The following is a 20,568-nucleotide window of genomic DNA, read 5'->3' on the forward strand; positions in this document are numbered from 1 at the left end:
ACCAACCAGGAAAGCAGCTGCTACATCGCCAACACCCCGCACTTGTCTTTGTACTCGCTGAAATCAGCTGCTGCGCAGCCATACACCTCCTGGCCATGGGCCACCTGGCTTGGATCAGCACAAACCACCCAGCTTTACTGGGGAAACTGCACTTACTGAGGCTTTTGTTAGCGTAGGAACACAGCCCTGGTCATTCTTCCAAGTGAAAGTCAGAAAATCTCCACTACAGCCATGATGCTCCCGCTCCCATCAACACCGCTCCAGCACCAGCGAGACGGCAGCCGAGGGAGGGGGAACGAAAAAACAAATCACTTCCAAATAGCAAACACACATCAACCAGTTGTACTGGGGAAGGTCCCAGGTTGGGCAAGTAGCAGGACGCTGGTCTGTTGTGTCGAATAAGCACTTACCTATACTAAACATAAAATACAACTATTTTTCTGTGTCTGCTACTCGTGCTTGGACTCCAAGCCGCTTTTGTAGCAAATAATTCTCTTGGGACAAACACGGACACACGCGCAGCGTCAGAATCAATCAACAAGTCACGTGGCCCTGGCCCCCTGCCCCAACCACTGCAGACGGGATCCCGTAACGACACGAAGGAGAAATTCATACCGTGCTGACAACAACCCGTTAATGCAAGAGGTTTGTAAATACCATCAGCACAATACATCTGAAAAATAGGTTTTATTTTTAACCAGTGGTATTGTGACATCTTATCTGGCATAACCAATTACAGCAAAATTCATGGATAGAAACAAAATTGCAGATCTTGTCTTTGAAGCGAGTCCTCCTGTACCTTAGGCCTTGTGCTGAGGCAGGGAGCACACGAATGAAACCTTCCCACTCACACACCCACACAGACACACATACAACATCTATATTTTTAAAAATCTTTAGCAGTATTTCCACATAAAATCACATTGTAGCATCTACACATAAAATGGCTGATAAAAATAATCTTGCTGTAGGTTTACATAGTGTATCTATATTTTCATTTGGATACCTGGACTGCTGGTCCAGCAGAAAAGAGAGGTTTACTGTCTTGATTTTGTTGGGCTGAGCAGAGTTTTATCCCAGAGCAGGAAATAACTACTCTCTTCATCTCACCCCAGACCTTAATTAAGTGTTTGACCTGAAGAGATCACTGGAAAGTAGCCTAGGAAGAATCAACAGCTTTATCATCCATGTCCCATCCATTTGTGCTGCCTCTTCAAACACGGGGTAAAACCACTACAAACAGCTCCTTCTCTGTCCCATCGGTAACAAGAACACAAAATACTGCAAAAAAGCCTTTTTTTCTCACCTACGCAGGTATATTGTCCACACAGGATGCTTGCAACAAACCAGTGTCTAAAAGTCATCCACCCCATGAGCCCTAACATGGGGCTCCCAGGCTCCCCAGGTATGGTTCCAGCACACAAACACGCTGAGAAACCTCCCTTCAGCTCTGGCATTTCATTCACGCAGAGTCCTACTAGAAAATACACAATATTTGTATTCAAACATACTCCCTTTTCATGTTTCCTCAGGCTGAGATCAACCTGCTAAAAAACAGCCAAGAAGCTCTTAGATAAGAGGGTAAAAAAACCTCTAGTAAATGTTAGTTTTCTATATATAAATATTTATTGATATAGAGAGTGAAAGGGAGATGGTGGTTTTATGAATGCTTATTTCTTTGCTTTGGATTCCAATACTCCTAAAAAAATTATTTTCAGAAAATAACTTACGTTTTGGCACAAGATGCTGTAGCTGTTTCTTTGAAGAACATTTTTTACACTTGATCTCGCAGGAAACCCTCGGTCCCAAGCTCTCCTCCTCTTAAACCAGAAGGTCAGAACAAAGCAAAACGTGCATGTTTCTAGCCCTACATTTTACCCTTTCCTCATCAAAGCTCCAGAATGGCGGGTATTTCACAATGAGCTGTGGCACAAGAGGAAGGATGCTATGATTTTGTGGCACTGGCTGAGGTACTCAGTAAAATAGTTCACTGATGATTTAACTGACCCAGTGCCGTCCCCAAAAAGGTAACTACAAAAATCAAGAAGCTTCACATGCACATACAGCTACAACATGCACAAACACCCACCTGTTAAGGAACAAAATACACAAATGTGTGGCTAGCAAGAATCTTCTCCAGACTCCGTCTCCTGGGAACTAATGCTGGGGAGCCTCAGAACAAGAGAAAAGGAAGAGGGAAAAATACAGAAATACCCAATCCAGGGGTAGAGGCTCTTGCCTCGGAAAGCTATTTCCTGATTACATCATGCCTGGCTATCCGGGAGCCTTCGCCCTGAAAAACAGCAGCGTCAGAGGTTTCCACTCCAGACTTGCTTCCCCTCTCTCCCTATTCAATTTAAGGCACAAACATATTTACAGTTTCAAACAAAACCTTTTCATGTCCCAAGAATCAGACATTGGAAGGCCTGTATGTTCTACTGTACCAGGAAGATCTGGATGTACATCAGCAATCTGGCACCGAACACGGACATCCCCCAACCCCAACATCAGCCCTGAAGAAAACAGGCCTCTCAGCCTATAAACCAACCTCCATTATTTTGAGGTTACCTTAATTGTAGAAGAATTGACAAATGGCAACAATTGTAACCCAACTTTACATATCAGCTTCCCCACCTTGCCCAGCAGCGTGAACCGGGTGAGCGCAGTTACTCTGGCAGGACCGACAAGCAGTCGAGCGGGTCTGCAGAGGTTTCGCCCCAGGCTGGACAGACACAGGAGAGCATGCGGCACATTCACATAGACTCAGCTTTCTTCCCCCCCCCTCCCCAGTTCAACACACACAAAACCCCTCCACCAAGGAGAATATTGTCGTGATGAGGCACTTGAACAATAATTGGAGAGTCCGTAGGAAAAGGCCTTCCCCTCACAGTGACGTGGGGCAAAGAGACAAGAGCAGCTTCTCAGGACTCCATCTCCTCTTGGTCAAGCGGTGGGGGCACGAAGCTGACTACTTCGTCGTAAGTCAGGCCTGGTGGGAAAAGCATGACAGAAACTTAATAGGCAGCACTGAAGACAGCCCTCACGCAAGAAAACCTGCAATAATCTTACAGGTTCTAATACTATTTTAAGGAAAAAGCATGGTATAACTGAGAAGAAAAAGAATGGTTACACCATTCTCAGAGATTAACATAGACAAGATACTTCCAGAGCATTGGGGAAATGTGAATAAGTTTGAAAACAAAGATATAAGCAACCACGTCACCTAGAGATTTGTATGCTCATAGTAATTATTAGCTACCAGGGATTACGCTAACTAGGTGCACCACACGTGACAGACTCACTCAGTATATAAGGACCTCAGAACAAACAGGATGCCCATGTTTTTATCAGTTTCTTTTGTGCCTCTAACTAGCACAGCTTAGCTGAACCACAGCTTTGGAACAGAGCGCAAGGAAATCGGGTTGGCTCTGTCACCCATCCCCCAAACTCACTTTTCCATTCTTCAATCTCAAGTTCTCTGCTTTCAAAAGACTGGTCATAGGGGTCTGCCACTGGTTCATCATCCGGGTCGTGATACTGAGCAAAGTAGGCATGAGCCAGCGCTTCCGCTGCAGTAATTCGTTTGTCTGTATCCAGTACCAACATCTTCTCTAGCAAGTCCACAGCTGCAAAAGCACCAAAACACAGAAGGATTTTATAGAGAGCCATGTGAGGCTGCATTCCAAAACGTAAGCTCATAAAAGCCCAATGTTAGAAGGAATCTGTAGCTTCTCAGGACCCACCCATCATCCACAATTTCTTCCTCTTACACCTCAGCCCACACACACTTTGTAAACTTTGGAAGTGGTCCTCAGCTCTGTTCTGAACTACTTCTACAGTCCAAACAGAACTTTGCGAAGAGTCCTGGTGTTCCAGGCCATGCCAGCTTCAGGAAGAGCACAACATTTAAAAAGCAAGCCTTACCTAGCGGATTGGCACCAATAAACACATTTTCAAAGTTCATTTTCGGCATGTAAGACAAAGACTGGATGTAGTTTCTTGCCTGCGAAAATAAATATTCTGTTGAAGCATAATACAATCCATAGTACATTTCAATCATCCTAAAGCACTGGCTGTTATGGTTTGTCTCCTTGCTTTGCCTTCTCTTTTCTTATTCTAGTACTCAGCCCATCATTGTTATCTCTTCCCAACTAAAGGCCACTCAAGACAGCAGAGGAAGAGCTGACGTGACGTGGGGTTCACGCAAGACTGAAAAGCAAAGAGGTGCCATAAGGGCTGACTGTCTCAGAGCCGGTACGGCTGCGTGCAGCCCGGTGTCTGCTGGGAGGCCCCACAACGTGGCACACAGCGCAAAACCAACTCCCATCCAAGCTCTCCTGAGAAGTCTGTGCGTGAGTACATACTGTTCAAATCTCAAGTCTTCACTTAGTACAAAAATCTTGCTGAAGAGCAGGTAGCTGATCGCCCACCCCGTGCCACATGCGAGCAGACCATCCACAGCAGCAGTGAAAGCAGCAAGTGAAGACCTGCCCTGCAAAGCCCGCTCATCTGCTCAGGTCTCACCTCATGGCTGGGCATCCTGTTAATGAGATATGCAGGGGGTGTTCCCGTCAGACGCATGATCTGCTGAAGCTGGTTAATATCTTAAGTGCCTAGTCAAGGGCTTTGTTAAAAACAGTGCAGAAACCATTTTAAACAGAAAAACAGCTGCATACAAAGCATCTCTTCTGCAAACCACAAGGCAAGAGCCATACAGGCAGAGTCCACTAATCTTTTTCCGATTCTTGTGAAAAGTTTAGCAACTGCACTAGCAAAACACTTAAAACAACGGAGAATTACTGATCAGTTGGTAACAGTGTCATTACAGAAAGTATTTCTGTCCACCATAAATCGCATTATACTACAGCATGGCTGCGTTCACATTTCCCCACTGTTTTCATCCACCAGAATAGACGTTTCCTTTAGCTGAAGCTACACCTCAGAATTTTTTCCTAGGCTGCTGCAGCTACAAACAGCCTCAGGCAATGAACAAAAAATAAAATGAAACAAAAATAGCATCCTCTGCACTGGTTACCACGTTTTTTTCTTGCTGCATAGAAAGTACTTAAGTTCCTTGTGGTGCAAAATGAAATCAGCTCACAAATGACACCTTCTTCTAAACAGCTTTGAATGCACTTTGATATGTGGGCGAGGTTACAGAAGGCAATAAATGCAAAATTAGCAAAACATTAGCATTGCATCAGAGAGTCAGCTAGTGTCAGTGAACAGAGAAAGCGAGAGCCAGTCAAGTAACGCAGCAGAAAAACAGAATTTGTTACTGATACACCAAAGGCCCTCAAACACTTCATAGTTTTGCTGTCTCCAGAAAATGGAAAAAAAATAGTAGAAACAGTACTTTACTGTATTTTTATTTTAATCAGACTCTTGAATTGGAACTGGCCAAGAGCAATTATTTTTTTTTACTGTGCAATCTTGGGGGAAGAAAAAAAAAAAAAGACCCCCTTCAGTGTTAGGTGTGCAAAGTGACCTTTACCTTAACCCCGTCAGCCCTGAGCTGCTCTCTCGCCAATCCCCGGTACTTCAGATACCAGACTACCCTTACGGTCACTTCTCAGGGCACCCGAAGCACCCTGTGATATTCGGTTCTAACCTTTCCAGGGCTTTTTAAACTGCTGTGATATTCAGTAAGTTGTCCAATTGATTCCAACTTGTACCGCAGGCATACCTTCATCAAATATAATTCAAAGCTAACCTCACATTTGGCATTTATCGTCACTGTTACATGAGAAAGAACACAAGCTGCAGTACAAAATAATCTTCACTCTCCACCGCACGGATCCTCTACGACGAACCAGAACCAGCAGGGACCCGCTGAGGTGTGCTGCATGTCACCCCTACACAACTCACTGCTCACTATGTTCATCCGCACTGCTACGGCATCTCTTGCTCCAACTTTTACACACTTCACCTTCAAAAACATGTAAAATTAAATGCCATTTAACGCTGTCTTTGCAGAAGTGCACAATTCAAGATTAGAACAATATAGAAGAGGCAGTATGGCTGAAAACAGTGGTCACCCTTTAAAAAGGAGACTGCAGAAAGCTTTTTGCTATCCCCTTGATAAAAGGGCCCCGTACAGCAACATCCTTTAAATACACGGCACAGTTAGTTATATTCTCAGCAGACTATACACTGTGTGCCCTGGAAACAGCTGCCACATGAAAGCACCTAAAAGGCATTTTGGATTTTATGCTACAAAAACAAAGAGGGTGGCAGCAGCGTTTCAGAAATTTACCACACTACAGAAGGGACTGTGCGCGTTCAGAGGATAACACGCTTGCTCTGGTTAGGATCGATCCTCACGTACACAATCTGGAGAAATAATAATTGACACAAGCCTCAAGCTCTTAGCTGTGAAAAATACTTCCCCAGCAGCATCTGATCATACAATACATCACCAAGTATAAACCCACAAAGTGGAAAAAAAGTCACAAAGCAATATAATAAAAATATGGAAGAAATCATAGCACAGGCAGAAGACGAATAAAGATGAAATACACACAGCATATGAACTCAAAGCCATCCAACAGCAAAGAATGAAAAAGGAAGAAAGATGACAGAAAATAAATCCCAACACATACTACAGGTAGACTACAGGAGGGTAATACACAAATTTGGGACTTCCAGAAGGGCAGATATTACAATTGAAGTGTAAACTCACAGACTCTGAGGAGATTTTCTTCAAAAGCTCAGGCCCTGGCGTTCCAACGAGTCTCAAAATGAGCTTCAACTGATCAATATCTAATGATGGACCATAAAGGAAAATGCTGGGACAAATCAAAATGAAAAGCGCAACATATCAGCCTGTCAATGTTGAAAGTTAATGCCTGCCAAGACCTGGACTGAAAAGCTATTTTAAGCAAACTGTATTAATTCTTCTTGCTTACAGTTGAATACCCCCTTATAACACAATTCCATCTGCATCAGACAGATTGAACAACTTGTCTACAAATACCCCATATGCATTGAATCGATCACTGAATCTCAGCTATCGAGGAGCACAAGTCAAAGCTCTCGCACCACTGGCAGCGGCTCAGTTCTGTGCTCACCCTTCTCAGGCCCCACACCAGCGCAGAAGCAATTAGGAGGATTAGGCTGTGTTAGTGACGGATGAAGTAAAGCAGAAGGCTGAAAAGTGCAGGGGCTAATATTAAAAAGTCAAGACGTTTTGTGAACACCCTCCAAGGTGATTCAGCCACTTCTAAAACTTAGAAAGTAAGAAAACAACTTGACACTGCAGCATCCCTGCACCCAAACACACGTGCGTGCCCCAGCAGCTCCCTGACCAGCACCAGAAGGAACACAGCATTGGCTCAGACCCAAAGCCTCTATGTAGGAAGCTCAAGGGATACAACATTGCATGTGCAAAGAATGTTTTATCCACAACAGAGCTTCCACCAGGCCATGTGCCAATCCGAGCTGTCCTCTTTAGGAAGGCAGTGTATTTGAACATTTGGCATCAGTGACACAACACACACTTGAGGGGAAAAAAAAATCCACCGAAGACACAGTTTTATGTCTAAAACTCAAAGTAGTAAGGAAACCCAATGTTTTTAAAACCATTAAAAGAATACTCTCCCTTCTCTGAATTACCCTCCCGGCTGCTCTTCAAAACCTGCTAGCAATTTCAGACTGTGTCTGTAATGTTTACATTTGCCCTTAAAACTATGTCAAAACAGTTACTGATTTTACAAGTAATAAATGAATCTCTGGGCCACCAGTATCTGATGGACTGTAAATAACACCACAGCATTTCTGCTAAATCCTTGGTGAAAGGGACCAGTATTTCAAACAGGAGAATCACCTGAACAGGAGGACGATCATCCTGAAAAAGCATTACCTATTCTATAGCTATCTATTTCACTTTGGAAATGTAAAGCTGTATCATTGAGAAAATTCATGTCTTTAGATCAAAAAAGCAAGAATGTCAAATGGCAGCAGTATCCAGCTTCCTGAACATACAGAATACATAGTCACATTGCCTCCAACTGCAAAGTCAATTCTCTAGAACTGCAGTGGATTTCGATATACGCTATCCTTACCTACTAGGAGCAGAGTAAATATACACTGAATTAAGCATGTTAATATTAATTGCAAAGTCAGTAAGCCAGCAATTGCATAGTGACACTGCAGGAAGAACACAGGTCTCAGCAAAACCTGCAGGTACCAAGAAACTATTAAGAGCCTAGAAGTACCCAACAGGATCTAAATCTGGAAATTCTTAAAACCTTATCCAAAAATCAGGCACACATAAATATTTCACAGAATCCCAGAATGTCAGGGGTTGGAAGGGCCCTGGAAAGCTCATCCAGTGCAATCCCCCCTGGAGCAGGAACACCCAGATGAGGTTACACAGGAAGGTGTCCAGGCGGGTTGGAATGTCTGCAGAGAAGGAGACTCCACAACCCCCCTGGGCAGCCTGGGCCAGGCTCTGCCACCCTCACCGGGAACAAGTTTCTTCTCATATTTAAGTGGAACCTCTTGTGTTCCAGTTTGTACCCATTGCCCCTTGTCCTATCATTGGTTGTCACCGAGAAGAGCCTGGCTCCATCCTCCTGACACTCACCCTTTAGATATCTGTGAACATTAACGAGGTCACCCCTCAGTGTCCTCTTGTCCAGCTCCAGAGCCCCAGCTCCCTCAGCCTTTCCTCACACGGGAGATGCTCCACTCCCTCCAGCATCTTGGTGGCTGCGCTGGACTCTCTCCAGCAGTTCCCTGTCCTGCTGGAACTGAGGGGCCACAACTGGACACAAGATTCCAGGTGTGGTCTCCCCAGGGCAGAGCAGAGAGGCAGGAGAACCTCTCTGACCTACTGACCACCCCCTTCTAACCCACCCCAGGTCCCATTGGCTTCCTGGCCACAAGGGCCCAGTGCTGGCTCATGCTCACCCTGCTGTCCCCAGGACCCCCAGGTCCCTTTCCCCTGTGCTGCTCTCTAATAGGTCATTCCCCAACTTATACTGGAACCTGGGGTTGTTCCTGCCCAGATTCAAGACTCTACACTTGCCCTTGTTCTATTTCACTAGATTTTTCCCTGCCCAACTCTCCAGCCTGTCCAGGCCTCTGATGGCAGCACAGCTTCCAGTGTCACCACTGCTCCCAGCTTGGTGTCATCAGCAAACTCGCTGACAGTCACTCTATTCCCTTGTGCAAATCATTGATGAGTATATTGAATAATACAGGCCCCAGCACTGACCCCTGAGGCTCTGCACTGGATACAGGCCTCAACTGGACTCTGCCCATTGACCACAAGCCTTCCAAGAGACAAAGAAGCTAGAGCCCATTGTTACTTTCCTTCTGCTTGCTGCCTTTAGATGCCAGCTAAGCCAGAGTGAATGCTGACAGCTTGGTGCCTTTCTACATCCTTGGAAAGGTGTTACATGCAGAAATGAGATCCATAACCACAAACTCTGCTCCCCTTACAGTTCTGGCCTCCTGCTCAAACAGCAGGTACATTACTTAAAGTAGGGATCAACACACAAACTGTAACAACTGTAGCACTACAAAGTTTTATTTACAATGGGAGAGAATTGGGCCTTATTTTTCTTAAAATCTAACCAACTCAGAACAGAAAAAGCATTTAATTCAAAGGTGTTACTACCATTTGCAAAAGAATTTGAGCATTTAAGGTAAAGAATCACAAGCATCTGCTAGGAGATATAAATTAGTAAAGTACCTTAATGTGACAGAGCTAACAATTCAGATTCTAAAAGTAACCTTTATTTTGCATTGCAGACGTTATTTGCTATAATTCACAGCTAACAACAGAGTTGGAAATAAATTTTTCAGGCTTGGAAGATAACCATTTTGTTTAATTCATGAAGAACGCATAAATTTGTCAAAGTGTCCTATCCAGCCCTGTCCTGGTTTAGTTAAAAAACAAGTTTCTAGTGAATTTGCCTGTCAGCTAAAGCTTTCATATTAGCTGCATTTTCCTGGAGAACCAGATCCATATTTTGGTAAACGTAGCAATGGAAATGGAAGCTATTGGTAAGCAGAGATTCACATCTCTCCAGATGAGCAATGAGAAACAGGTGACCAAGAAACTGACCAACTGTGTGTAACACTCCATTCACGTGAATACTTCATATAAAAGTGGGAGGTCACAAGGATCTCGTCCTTTTTTTGCCCCCTTTTTTTCCCTTCTGCTTATGGCGACATTAGGAGAGGACCTCGCTAGTCGTCCCTGCGAACCGAGGCCTAGTGAGAGGCTGAATCCAGCTCTGTCCTCCTTTTCCTCCCGATCGCCTGTCCTTAGTGGGGAGGGGGGGAAGGGGGAGAGAGGAGGTTAACAATACATCTGCCACAGTTTTATTGTCACCCCACAATCAAAACCCTCGACAAGCCCACCTTAGTGACGCCAAGAAATAGTTTTGAGAAGATGTTATTCAAGCTTGATTTTTCACATTAGTACAAACATACAGTAAAAGAAAGCTCACCATCTGTTTATGCTCAAGCATGGAAGTAGAACCTCAACATTTCAGAGCAATTTGGTACGAGATCCTTGGCACTACAGAATGTGCAAACCCGCTGCTTTCACAGCACAGAACCAGCACACAGAGGAGAGGCCAGAAGGGATGCTTCACATTCGCTAGAAACCTGAAGCATGGAAGGATTCATAGCAGACAGCCTACTCCATGCAGTTATTTTCTACAAACTCAAAGAGCAATGAATTTAAATAAAGGAAAGTAACTCCCATAAACAAAAACCACATAATTCTAGCAATACTAATAAAGAGGAATAGATTTGCCTTCTTGCACACTGTGACTGTTTAATGTGCAACAAAATCAAGAGCTCACCTCCTTGTACTGTGAGTAAAGAAGCCATTAATTTACAAAGAAACAAAAAATCACAACCAAACAAACGCAGAACATCTTTCCTTGTGAAGTGTGTGAAAGCAAAGATCTCTAACTTCCATTTCAGGAAAATATATTACTTTTAAAGGATACGGTCTGTACCAGGAAACAACGTTCTTCCAGTCAACAGCTCAGCCATAATGCATCCCACTGACCAAATATCAACTGAACAAAATAAAATAAAAGAACAAAACAACATAATGGAGAAAAATAAAATCTCAATAGAATCACTCTATCCAACAAGTACAAACAACTTTATCCTTAAATAGTCTTATGGTGTTGAAACAATCTGAGATACATTGCAAGGTAACTGATTTTGTTCAGAGACTGCATCATCTAATACTTGTCCAAATAACAGAATACTAGATCAGGCAAACTTTCCTTCCAGAGCACAACGTGTATGGAACACCTAAGAGCTGGGAAGGAATCTGTACCATCAAAGAGGAAGATGCCTGTTCAAGACAACTCTGAGGAATGAATTTGCATATGGCCTTACATAAATGCTACACAAACAACCACCAACTATTATACTGTAGATACGAGTCCATATACATGCAAGAGGAAAAGAGAAGAAAAAGTAATGACTTAAGAAATCAGAGTCACACATTATTTTCTTTAATCCATACGCTTTAATCCGTACAAGAACTATTCCCAGAATTTTATCTTCTTCTCCATGCCTGATCTGGAAGTATTGTAGGGAAGCTGTGTGTTGCTCAGAATATACCAGAAACTGCGAGAAAGATATAACTGTGAAGAAGTGGCTAAGAGAGGAAAGGGAGATTTATATGCTTTTTAGCGTTTCTTCACACAGTAACTCCAGAAATTTTCAGTGTATTCCCAGCAGCTTCCTAGAAACACACCTCCTCCTCATCCAGATACATTCACTTACTTGAAAAACCACTGTGCTAGGAAAAATAAGGGATAAGTGCAGACAATATTTTGATGATTGCTGTTTCAAAGGTTCAAGTTTAAAATCTTGTGAATGCTATCACAACAATTCTCACCTTACATGTGGCAGACTGTGGTTCAAATACTGATCTAAGCCTTCCTTCTTTTAATCACCCTTACTGAAGTCTGATTAACATGACTACCAACTTATGCTGTTTTCTTTCCTTTATGGAAAGGAGCATGCACAAAGGACAACCTCTTTTCTCCACAATTCAGAAACTGAAAAGCCTCGTGTCAGTTAAATGCATTACCTGTCTGGTTGTAATGCATCCAGTTCAGCATGATCTCAGGAGCCCTGTACCATCGAGTAGCCACGTATCCGGTCATCTCATCGTCTGTGTGTCGGGCCAGGCCAAAATCCAGGATCTACAGAACAGAAAAGACATCCACCAACTACTGCAGTGGAACAATGTCAACTAGTTAGAGCAATTAACTAGGCAGTTATTGGACTGGGTGGAGGAGAGGTGGTGCAACTGCAAAATCAGATTATGACACTAAATTTCAAAACCTGTTCAAAGAAACCAGCCTAGAACTGCTGAGGACTCAACTATCAGAATTACATCAGGGTCTCTCTAAAACAACTCAACCCAAACTAAAGATGTTAAATCTTCACTTTCATCATGATTCCTTAAAAACACATGAACAGATACAGGAAAAAAGAGGCCTTACAGTCCTTTACAGCTTGGAATGACATTATTACTTTGGACCACAACAGTATTTCCATAAGGCAATATTTTGTCCCTTGGATTTTAAGGGACATTTACAATGCATTCACTCAACTCTACAATGTACTGAGTATTGTCCAGGGGCGGATGAGGAGCGAGCTGAGAGTCTATGGGTGAAGGTTAAGGGGCAGGCTGGCAAGGGTGATGCTATTGTGGGTGTCTGTTACAGGCCACCAGATCAGGGTGAGGCCTCTGCAGACAGCTGAGAGCAGCCTCGCAGTCACAGGCCCTGCGTGTGGTGGGGGATTTTAACTTCCCTGATGTTTGCTGGAAGGACGACTCGGCTGGCAGCCACAGTCCAGGAGGTTCCTCCAGAGCCTTGACGAGAACTTTCTGATGCAAAGGGTGGAGGAGCCGACTAGAAGAGGTGCCCTGCTGGACCTCATCCTCACTGACAAGGAGGGGCTGTTTGAAGCGCTAAAGGTTGAGAGCTGCCTTGGTTGCAGCAACCATGAGATGGTGGAGTTCAGGATCTCCTGTGGCAGGAGCAGGATAGCAAGCAGAATTGCAACCCTGGACTTCAGCGGGACAAACTTTGACCTTTTCAGGCAATTGCTGGGGGAAATCCCATGGGCAAGACTGCTTGATGGTAAAGGGGCCCAAGATAGTTGGTTGGTGTTCAGGGACTGTTTCTACCGGGCACAAGATCAGAGCATCTCGACACGTAGGAAGTCAAGGAAGGGAGCCAGGAGACCTGCGTGGTTAAACAGGAACTGCTGGGTGTGCTCAAGTGGAAGAGGAGAGTTTCTAGATCATGGGAGGAGGGGCTGGCCACTTGGGGAGAATATCAGGCTGTTGTCAGAGGGTGTAGGGAGGGCCCTTGTGGCCAGGAAGCCAATGGTACCTGGGGTGGGTTAGAAGGGGGTGGTCAGTAGGTCAGAGAGGTTCTCCTGCCCCTCTGCTCTGCCCCGGGGAGACCACACCTGGAATCTTGTGTCCAGGTGTGGCCCCTCAGTTCCAGCAGGACAGGGAACTGCCGGAGAGAGTCCAGCGCAGCCACCAAGATGCTGAAGGGAGTGGAGCATCTCCCGTGTGAGGAAAGGCTGAGGGAGCTGGGGCTCTGGAGCTGGACAAGAGGAGACTGAGGGGTGATCTCGTTAATGTTCACAGATATCTAAAGGGTGAGTGTCAGGAGGATGGAGCCAGGCTCTTCTCGGTGACAACCAATGATAGGACAAGGGGTAATGGGTACAAACTGGAACACAAGAGGTTCCACTTAAATATGAGAAGAAACTTGTTCCCGGTGAGGGTGGCAGAGCCTGGCCCAGGCTGCCCAGGGGGTTGTGGAGTCTCCTTCTGTGCAGACATTCCAACCCGCCTGGACACCTTCCTGTGTAACCTCAGCTGGGTGTTCCTGCTCCATGGGGGGATTGCACTGGATGAGCTTTCCAGGGCCCTTCCAACCCCTGACATTCTGGGATTCTGTAAAAGCACAGTCAAACCAAGCAGAGCTTGCGATTACATTACCTTTAGCTCACAGTCTTCGTTTACAGCTAAGTTACTAGGTTTTAAATCCTAAAAAATTAAACAGCATCAGCATTAACAGTGGTATATATCTTGTTTCATAAATCTAAAGTAGGCAAAAATGTAAATGCAGACAGAAAACAGATTCTAATTTGCTGTAAATAACAACTCCATACTCAGGAAAATCATCCCAGAGTCAGCTCTCTCTTCTGCCGTCCTCAGAGGTGTTGCATATAAGCAAAAATGCATTAAGACTTATTGCAACACCAGTGCTGTATATGTATATTTACCACATCAAGAAGATATTTCACAAAGATACAAGTCAAACATAGGCAGGAGCAGAAACCTTTGTTTAACCTCTGACTGTTTAACCAAAATAATTATTAAAAAAAAAAATTATTTCTATAGGTGCTACATTGTAAGACTCTGTGTTACATTTTTTTAAAGACATTGGTTCAGAAAAGGAAGCAATCTCAGGATAAATACTCACCCTGTGTATTATGTCAGCTGAATGGATATACTGTAAGGCAAGATGACAAATTTTATACATATAATTTTATAGTCCAAATAGCCTACTTCTCATTTCTTCACTAGACAATACTGCCTTACCCCATCCCACACAATTCAAACACTACAGCTTGTCTGCAGAAGGGATCAAGTGGGTGTCTCTGGGTTTCAAGCAGGTAGGTGTTCCACTCTGTCCTCCTCAGGAACACCCAGGAGCTCTGCCACCACGAGTAGAACAATACAAGGAAACAAAACTGAAGAAATGGAAGATTCATAGCTAGAGCAGATTAGAGGGCAGTATACTTCGTATCTCTCCAAACTCTGCCCATAGCAATGTGTAGAAATATCTTCTTAAATAATACATAGCTCTACTTGGAGCTGCAAAGAGGTATGAACAGAAGGAAAAATAACAACAGGTTATCCTACCATATGTTAGGAAAGTTAGAGAAGCCCCGCTATGTACTCAAATGGATCTCTGAGGATGCAATGTTCATCAAGAACTTCCACCTCCTGATGAAAAGCTATCAACATTCAGGTAGGACACGACCAAGTACCTTCAGTCCCCGAAGAATTTGGTATATGAGGAACTGCACATGGTCATCGGTGAGTTTCTGACATTTCACAATGTTGTTCAGATCTGCTCCCATAAGGTGTGTCACCAAGTATCTGTGAACAAAAAAGGAAACACAAAGGCCATGAGGCAATCCGTTCAACAGGATTACGATAAAAATTCCCTTCGAAGCTCCAGCAGCAGGGCTGACTGTCTCAAAGCCGGTTGCTGAATGAAATACAGTTCACGATACTCCAAATAATGTAGAAAATTGGTGCAGCACTGGTAAATAAAATACAAGTGAACAAGTTTGAAGAGCCCAATTGTTCAAGATGTCCTATTATCTTTTGTGTAGAAATTCAGAATTTGTGAGAACACTGGCAGACAAATTAAGGTAGCAAATATTTCCAGAATAATCTGGGAGATGTAAGGAAGGTACAAAAGATTTTTTTGTTGCAGCCTTCAGAGAAGTTACCTACACATCATTGAATTCTTCTAGCGACTTGGCAGGGGTGAACACATCCAACAAGCCAATCACCTAGAAAGAAAACAGGAAAGTGAAAAAGATGTGAAATACATTTATAATATAATACTAACAAGATCCTTTGTGGACAGAAATTCCAGTAGATGTTTAATTTCTGGCTACATGAATTCAGGTTTAGAGAAACCAGCATTTATATAAGACCAGAAACAAACGTTCAATTCTCATGCAAAAAAAAAAAAAAAAAAAAAAAGGTTCAAAAGATACAGCTGTCTTTCCCCAGCAGCCACTGAATCCACCGAAAGCGTCAAACAGGAGCCATAACAAGGGCAGGTATAAACACTGGTTTAGAATACCACCACCGGACAAAACAGTTTGCTTCCTGCTCAATTCTTAGTTATACTGTTGACTACATATTAAAATACCTGTGTCCTAAATCCTAAAGACAGCATGTCCTTTAGCACGAATCTGCTAAGCCATAATTTCTGGATGATTCTGGGAAATATTAGATTTTTTTTATATAAGATTGGTTGGGGGCAGAGGGGGAGGGGTGTTTGGTTTTTGTGTGTGTTTGTTTTGTTTTAATCTGTGTGCTTTTCTACAACTATAATCCCCTGGACCATTGCACGCTTTGTATTTAGTGTCAGGAAAAAAAAGGTGTGCAAAAAAAATCCTTAAACGCAATCATGCCGGACACTCGCAGGATAGTCCAACTTTAAACCAACTTTTCGTACCGTCTCCTTCCACTTACATTTTCATGTTTCATGTGCTTAAGGAGCCGTAGCTCTCGGTAGGTCCTTTTGGCATGGATGATAGACTGAAATGGTCGGGACAGCTTCTTTACAGCCACACGTAACCCAGTTTTTGTGTCAAAGGCAGAACTACAATAAAGAGTAATCAAGTTATCAAAATGAATTATTTACAAATGCCTTCAAATCCACACTTAGCAACTCTCTAGACACGGAGTCACAGTCAATGCCATTTCTCCATTCCTGCAATGAAAATCATTTCTAGGCACAACCTGCCACCCGACCCAAAATCCCCACATATTTACCAAACATTGGTTTCTACAGAAAATATTTAAAAGATGAGTCTTCTTCACACGGTATAGGGAAATTTTGTAGAAAAAAAGAGAAATGTTTACGATTTTTCTGTCTAAAACCAACTGTGCTCTTAAGTATAAATACGGCAATAACAGTCTGAAGAGAGGAAGAGTACTTGCAAATATTATCTGCATTCCTAAACATATTTTCATACACCACACTTCATCACAATATGCTGTGCTCAAGATGCTATCTTTTATGGTTTTTGTCCGCACAAAAATCCAAGGCCTGTGCCTAATAAAATCAACTCTGATCGCTGTTAATCACAACTGAAGATGAAATCAAACCTCTTTGGTAAATCACACCTAATCCTAAATTCCTGTTATACAAAGTGCATGTGAATAAGTGATATTTAGCTGCACATTGCTAAAACTTGTCAATTTAGCAGAAACTTATACGTAAAACCTGTACATATAAATATCATTTATTCTTAGAACCCACAAAGACTAATTAAGGAGCATTTTATTACATTGTAATAGAATAACGTAGTAGACACACATGGAAATATATTTAACCATTCAGTTTAAGCATGGTTAAACCCCTGCAATTTGCTACCCAAACACAGAGGTACTTCAAACACAAAGTCTCACTAGGTAAATTTTTACTGGGGAGAAAAATCTCTACAGGGACAGATTGGGGAACAAGTCCTTGCATTAATACCCTAAATACTATGGACCACCATTTGCAGCTTAATAAAGGGGCTTTGTTGGTTGTTGTTTAATTCTTACAGTTTCTATACCACTCACCTTTCTGAACTGTATCTTTTATGAAATACATTTTTAGAAGAACATACAGAAAACCATTAACATGGACTGCACTAAGACTCACGTGTCACATGTCTGAAATTGCTTCCAATACAAAATTGTTTCATCTGGTCTGAGCACAGTTGCACAATCTTTGGAGGTTTTGACGCAGCAAAACAGGAAATTAATGATGCAAACTCTTTGGTTATTGGTTTGTGAAAACAAACTTTGGAAGTATTACACACACAATGGAGATAGCGGGGAGGGGGAAACAGAAGAGGAATGGGCCAGATGGTGTAGGCTCAACCTTAAACATACAATGGACAAGGCGCTAAGCAAATTAATTTCCTATTACATTCAGGGAGTTATGAAACTGTGGCACTTAGAGGAGTATTCATCAGCTATGGCAGCGAGGTCCTTTCACCAGAACTATAACCTTCTATTTAAAAAAAATTCAGCAAGTACATTGATTAATCTTGCTACTAGACTTGGACCAGCCTTTGCCTTTTTTGAAATATAAGCATTTTCATACTTGAACCACAGCAGTTTTAAGAAATGCATGTTATTTAAGCCGAACTGAGAACTTTATTTCTTTAAACTGCAGCACATGCAAACCTACTCTTCTTCTTTACTAGTAGAGTGCAGTATGCATACCTCCTTATGATAGAATGCAAAGGATATTCATGGTATAAATTTGCATATTATGTTAATGACAAATATGCATGCCTGCTCAAACACAGCAGCAAAGCAAACATGTAATCCTTAGGCACCCGTATTTGAGAATACTGATTGCACTTTGACAGAGCCAAAGAACAGAGAGCGAAAACCAGAACATCAGTGGGGAAGACATTTCTTAATAAAAGGACACAGTGATCTGTGAACACTTTCATACAGCTCTGCTACATGACTGCTGAAGTCTAGACGTCAAACCAATTCAAATACAACCTTAAGACTAAGCAACGTATGCAGCCCAGTTAACTTATGTTTAATGATCCAACATACTTCAGCTAAGAAACTAAAAATTAAGAAAGTATTGTATATCCCATGTGTAACCTGTCATATGTTTTGTATCTATTAGGTAAGCATTAAAAACTAAAATCTTATCTTCGAGCTCTCCATATTTCTGCAGGTCTCATACCAGGACTTTACTCTCCTGGGCAGCACATACTGCAGTAATTCTGTCATTCTACAGTAATAAAACAAGTTTTCCTGTGTCGATTTACTATTGCCAAGAAAATATCGATACTTGTGTACCCACTGTTAAAGCCAGAGATGCAAAAACAGCCCTCACAGCCTTCCGTCTACCCTCCTTGCCTACCAACTGGTTCCAGTTAAAAATATAATTGCTTCAATATAATCTATCCTTCAGATACAGCAAGAAACTGGGACAAGACCCGCCAGGCCTTCAGCTCTGCAAAGCCAGCTACGGGGGACTCGCCAGCCTCCATCCCTCTCCACCCCCCAATTACCAACAACGAGAAAGCAGAGGAAAATATGCCTGTATGAGATCACTGAGGGGGGCTGGGACATTATTTATCTTCCCCTGCAAAAATGTTTTAGTGCCACCTGCCATGTGGCGCAATCCCCGACGCATTCCAAAGACAAGACTGCAGCTTCCCGGCAGTACCGCTCTTAAATCGGGAGGAAACGTGTTTCTTGCAGCAGAGGGTACAAAGCTGGGGGCCGGGCAGCCCGCAGGACACGCACGGCCCGCTGACCCCGCCGCGCGCCTCGCGGTGACCGCCCCGCGCGCCTCCCGCCGCGGCGCCCACGAGCCGGGGCAGGTTTCCAGGCAGAGCGCCCGGAGGGGAGGGGCAGCGACCTGCCGCGACACCCCCTGTACACACGCCCCCTTTCCCCGGTCCCCTCCAAGCACTCACCAAACGGAGCCGTAGGCCCCGGAACCGACCGGAGAGAGGTTCTGGTAGCGCTCGGGCACCTCCCACACCGTCTTATTCAGCTCCTGCCGGTAGAACTTGGGCCGCTCCTGAGACATGTCGGCTCCGGAGCCCGCCCCGCCCGGCCCGGCGGGAGGGGGAGGCTCAGCCCGCAGCTGCAACAGCAGCAGCACCGCCACCTCCTCCTCTAGCAGCGCCCGCTTCTTCCTTCCTGCTCTGCTCTCCCCGCCCGCTCCTCCCGCGAGCGGGGCGGCCCAGCAGCAGCCACGCCCTCCCGCCGCCGTTGGCCGCCCGCCCGCTCGTCCTCGCGCCGGCAACTGCGCTGCCCTCGCCAACTCCCGCCTCCGCCTCACCTCGGGGGCGGGCGCGGCGGCTGCGGGCCTTGTCACCGCTTTCCCCCCGCTTCCCTCCCGGCTCCCTCTATCCCTCCCCTAGACCGCAAGGGGCGGGATAGCCCGGTGAGGCCAGGTGAAGCAACGCGCGGCAGCGGTTGTCTGTCCAGCAGCGACCGGGGCGGAGGGGCGGGCAGACACTCCCGCCGCAGGTAGGACGGCGCTGGCGACGCCACAGCCGCTGCCTCCACGCCTCCCGCCCGCCTCGCCTCAAGCGGCACAGCCGGGGCTGGGCCCGGGCAGCCGCCCCTACGCACACCCCAACAGCGCCGCCACAACGCCCGGCCGCTCGCTATGACCGCTCTCGCGAGATCTGCAACACCGAGCGCAGAGATGACCCAATATGGAACCAGAGCGGCGACCTCTCGCGAGAGCGGCCCGGCGGGAGGGGCGGGGCCTGCCCGGGTGGCGCCGGGTGCCGGCCTTGTCCGCGTCTGCCGTTGCGCGGAGTAGGGGTTGTGCTGGTGTTTCCATGAGGAGCGCTTAACTTCTCTGCAGCGTCCCTCTTAGGGTGTGCTGTAACTGAAAAAAGGAAGAGGAAAATAGATCAAAAACCTTACCTCAGGCAGCACTTTGCAGGCCCAGGGTAACCTGGCAGGGTCACTGGTGAATCACAGCTTGTCAAGGTGTATCTCAGGCTAAACTTGAGTGCCTCTGAAGCCTTACAAGCTGGTAGTAATTGTTCTTGTAAGCTAAGGACATGTTCCCTTCCGGTGGCTTCAAACCAGCAGTGATGGGGAGAGCTGAGCTCTCCCTGCCCAGATTTCCCAGTGTCCTGATCTTTCTGCATGTGTATAGAAAATAAGCTGTTTCTCAATACTGTAATAGTCCTTGCAATATCAAAGATATGCACGTTTGCTTTCAAGTACATGCCTAA

General features: G+C 44.7%; 1 protein-coding gene across 4 annotated transcripts; it reads right to left on the minus strand.

Moving 5' to 3' along the window:
- Positions 1 to 672: 672 nt before the first annotated feature.
- MAPK14 (mitogen-activated protein kinase 14) lies at positions 673 to 20,538 on the minus strand. Of its 4 annotated transcripts, none has more exons than XM_082069387.1 (12): positions 20,252 to 20,538; positions 16,307 to 16,436; positions 15,554 to 15,612; positions 15,079 to 15,190; positions 14,508 to 14,537; positions 14,021 to 14,068; positions 12,080 to 12,194; positions 10,974 to 11,045; positions 4,525 to 4,604; positions 3,925 to 4,003; positions 3,453 to 3,626; positions 673 to 2,989 (listed from the first exon to the last, which is right to left on the minus strand). In XM_082069387.1, exons 1-12 carry the CDS (start codon positions 20,479 to 20,481, stop codon positions 2,922 to 2,924), a joined length of 1,197 nt encoding a protein of 398 aa, XP_081925513.1. In that variant the 5' UTR covers positions 20,482 to 20,538; the 3' UTR covers positions 673 to 2,921. The 4 variants fall into 4 exon arrangements, with proteins under 4 accessions (XP_081925513.1, XP_081925512.1, XP_081925515.1 ...); XM_082069386.1 differs by lacking the exon at positions 4,525 to 4,604 and adding an exon at positions 6,683 to 6,762 and having other exon boundaries at positions 20,252 to 20,523; XM_082069389.1 differs by lacking the exon at positions 20,252 to 20,538 and adding an exon at positions 19,282 to 19,630.
- Positions 20,539 to 20,568: the final 30 nt, after the last annotated feature.

Source organism: Streptopelia decaocto (genome assembly GCF_964273445.1).
Source record: "Streptopelia decaocto genome assembly, chromosome: 19".
Taxonomy (NCBI): Eukaryota; Metazoa; Chordata; class Aves; order Columbiformes; family Columbidae; genus Streptopelia; species Streptopelia decaocto.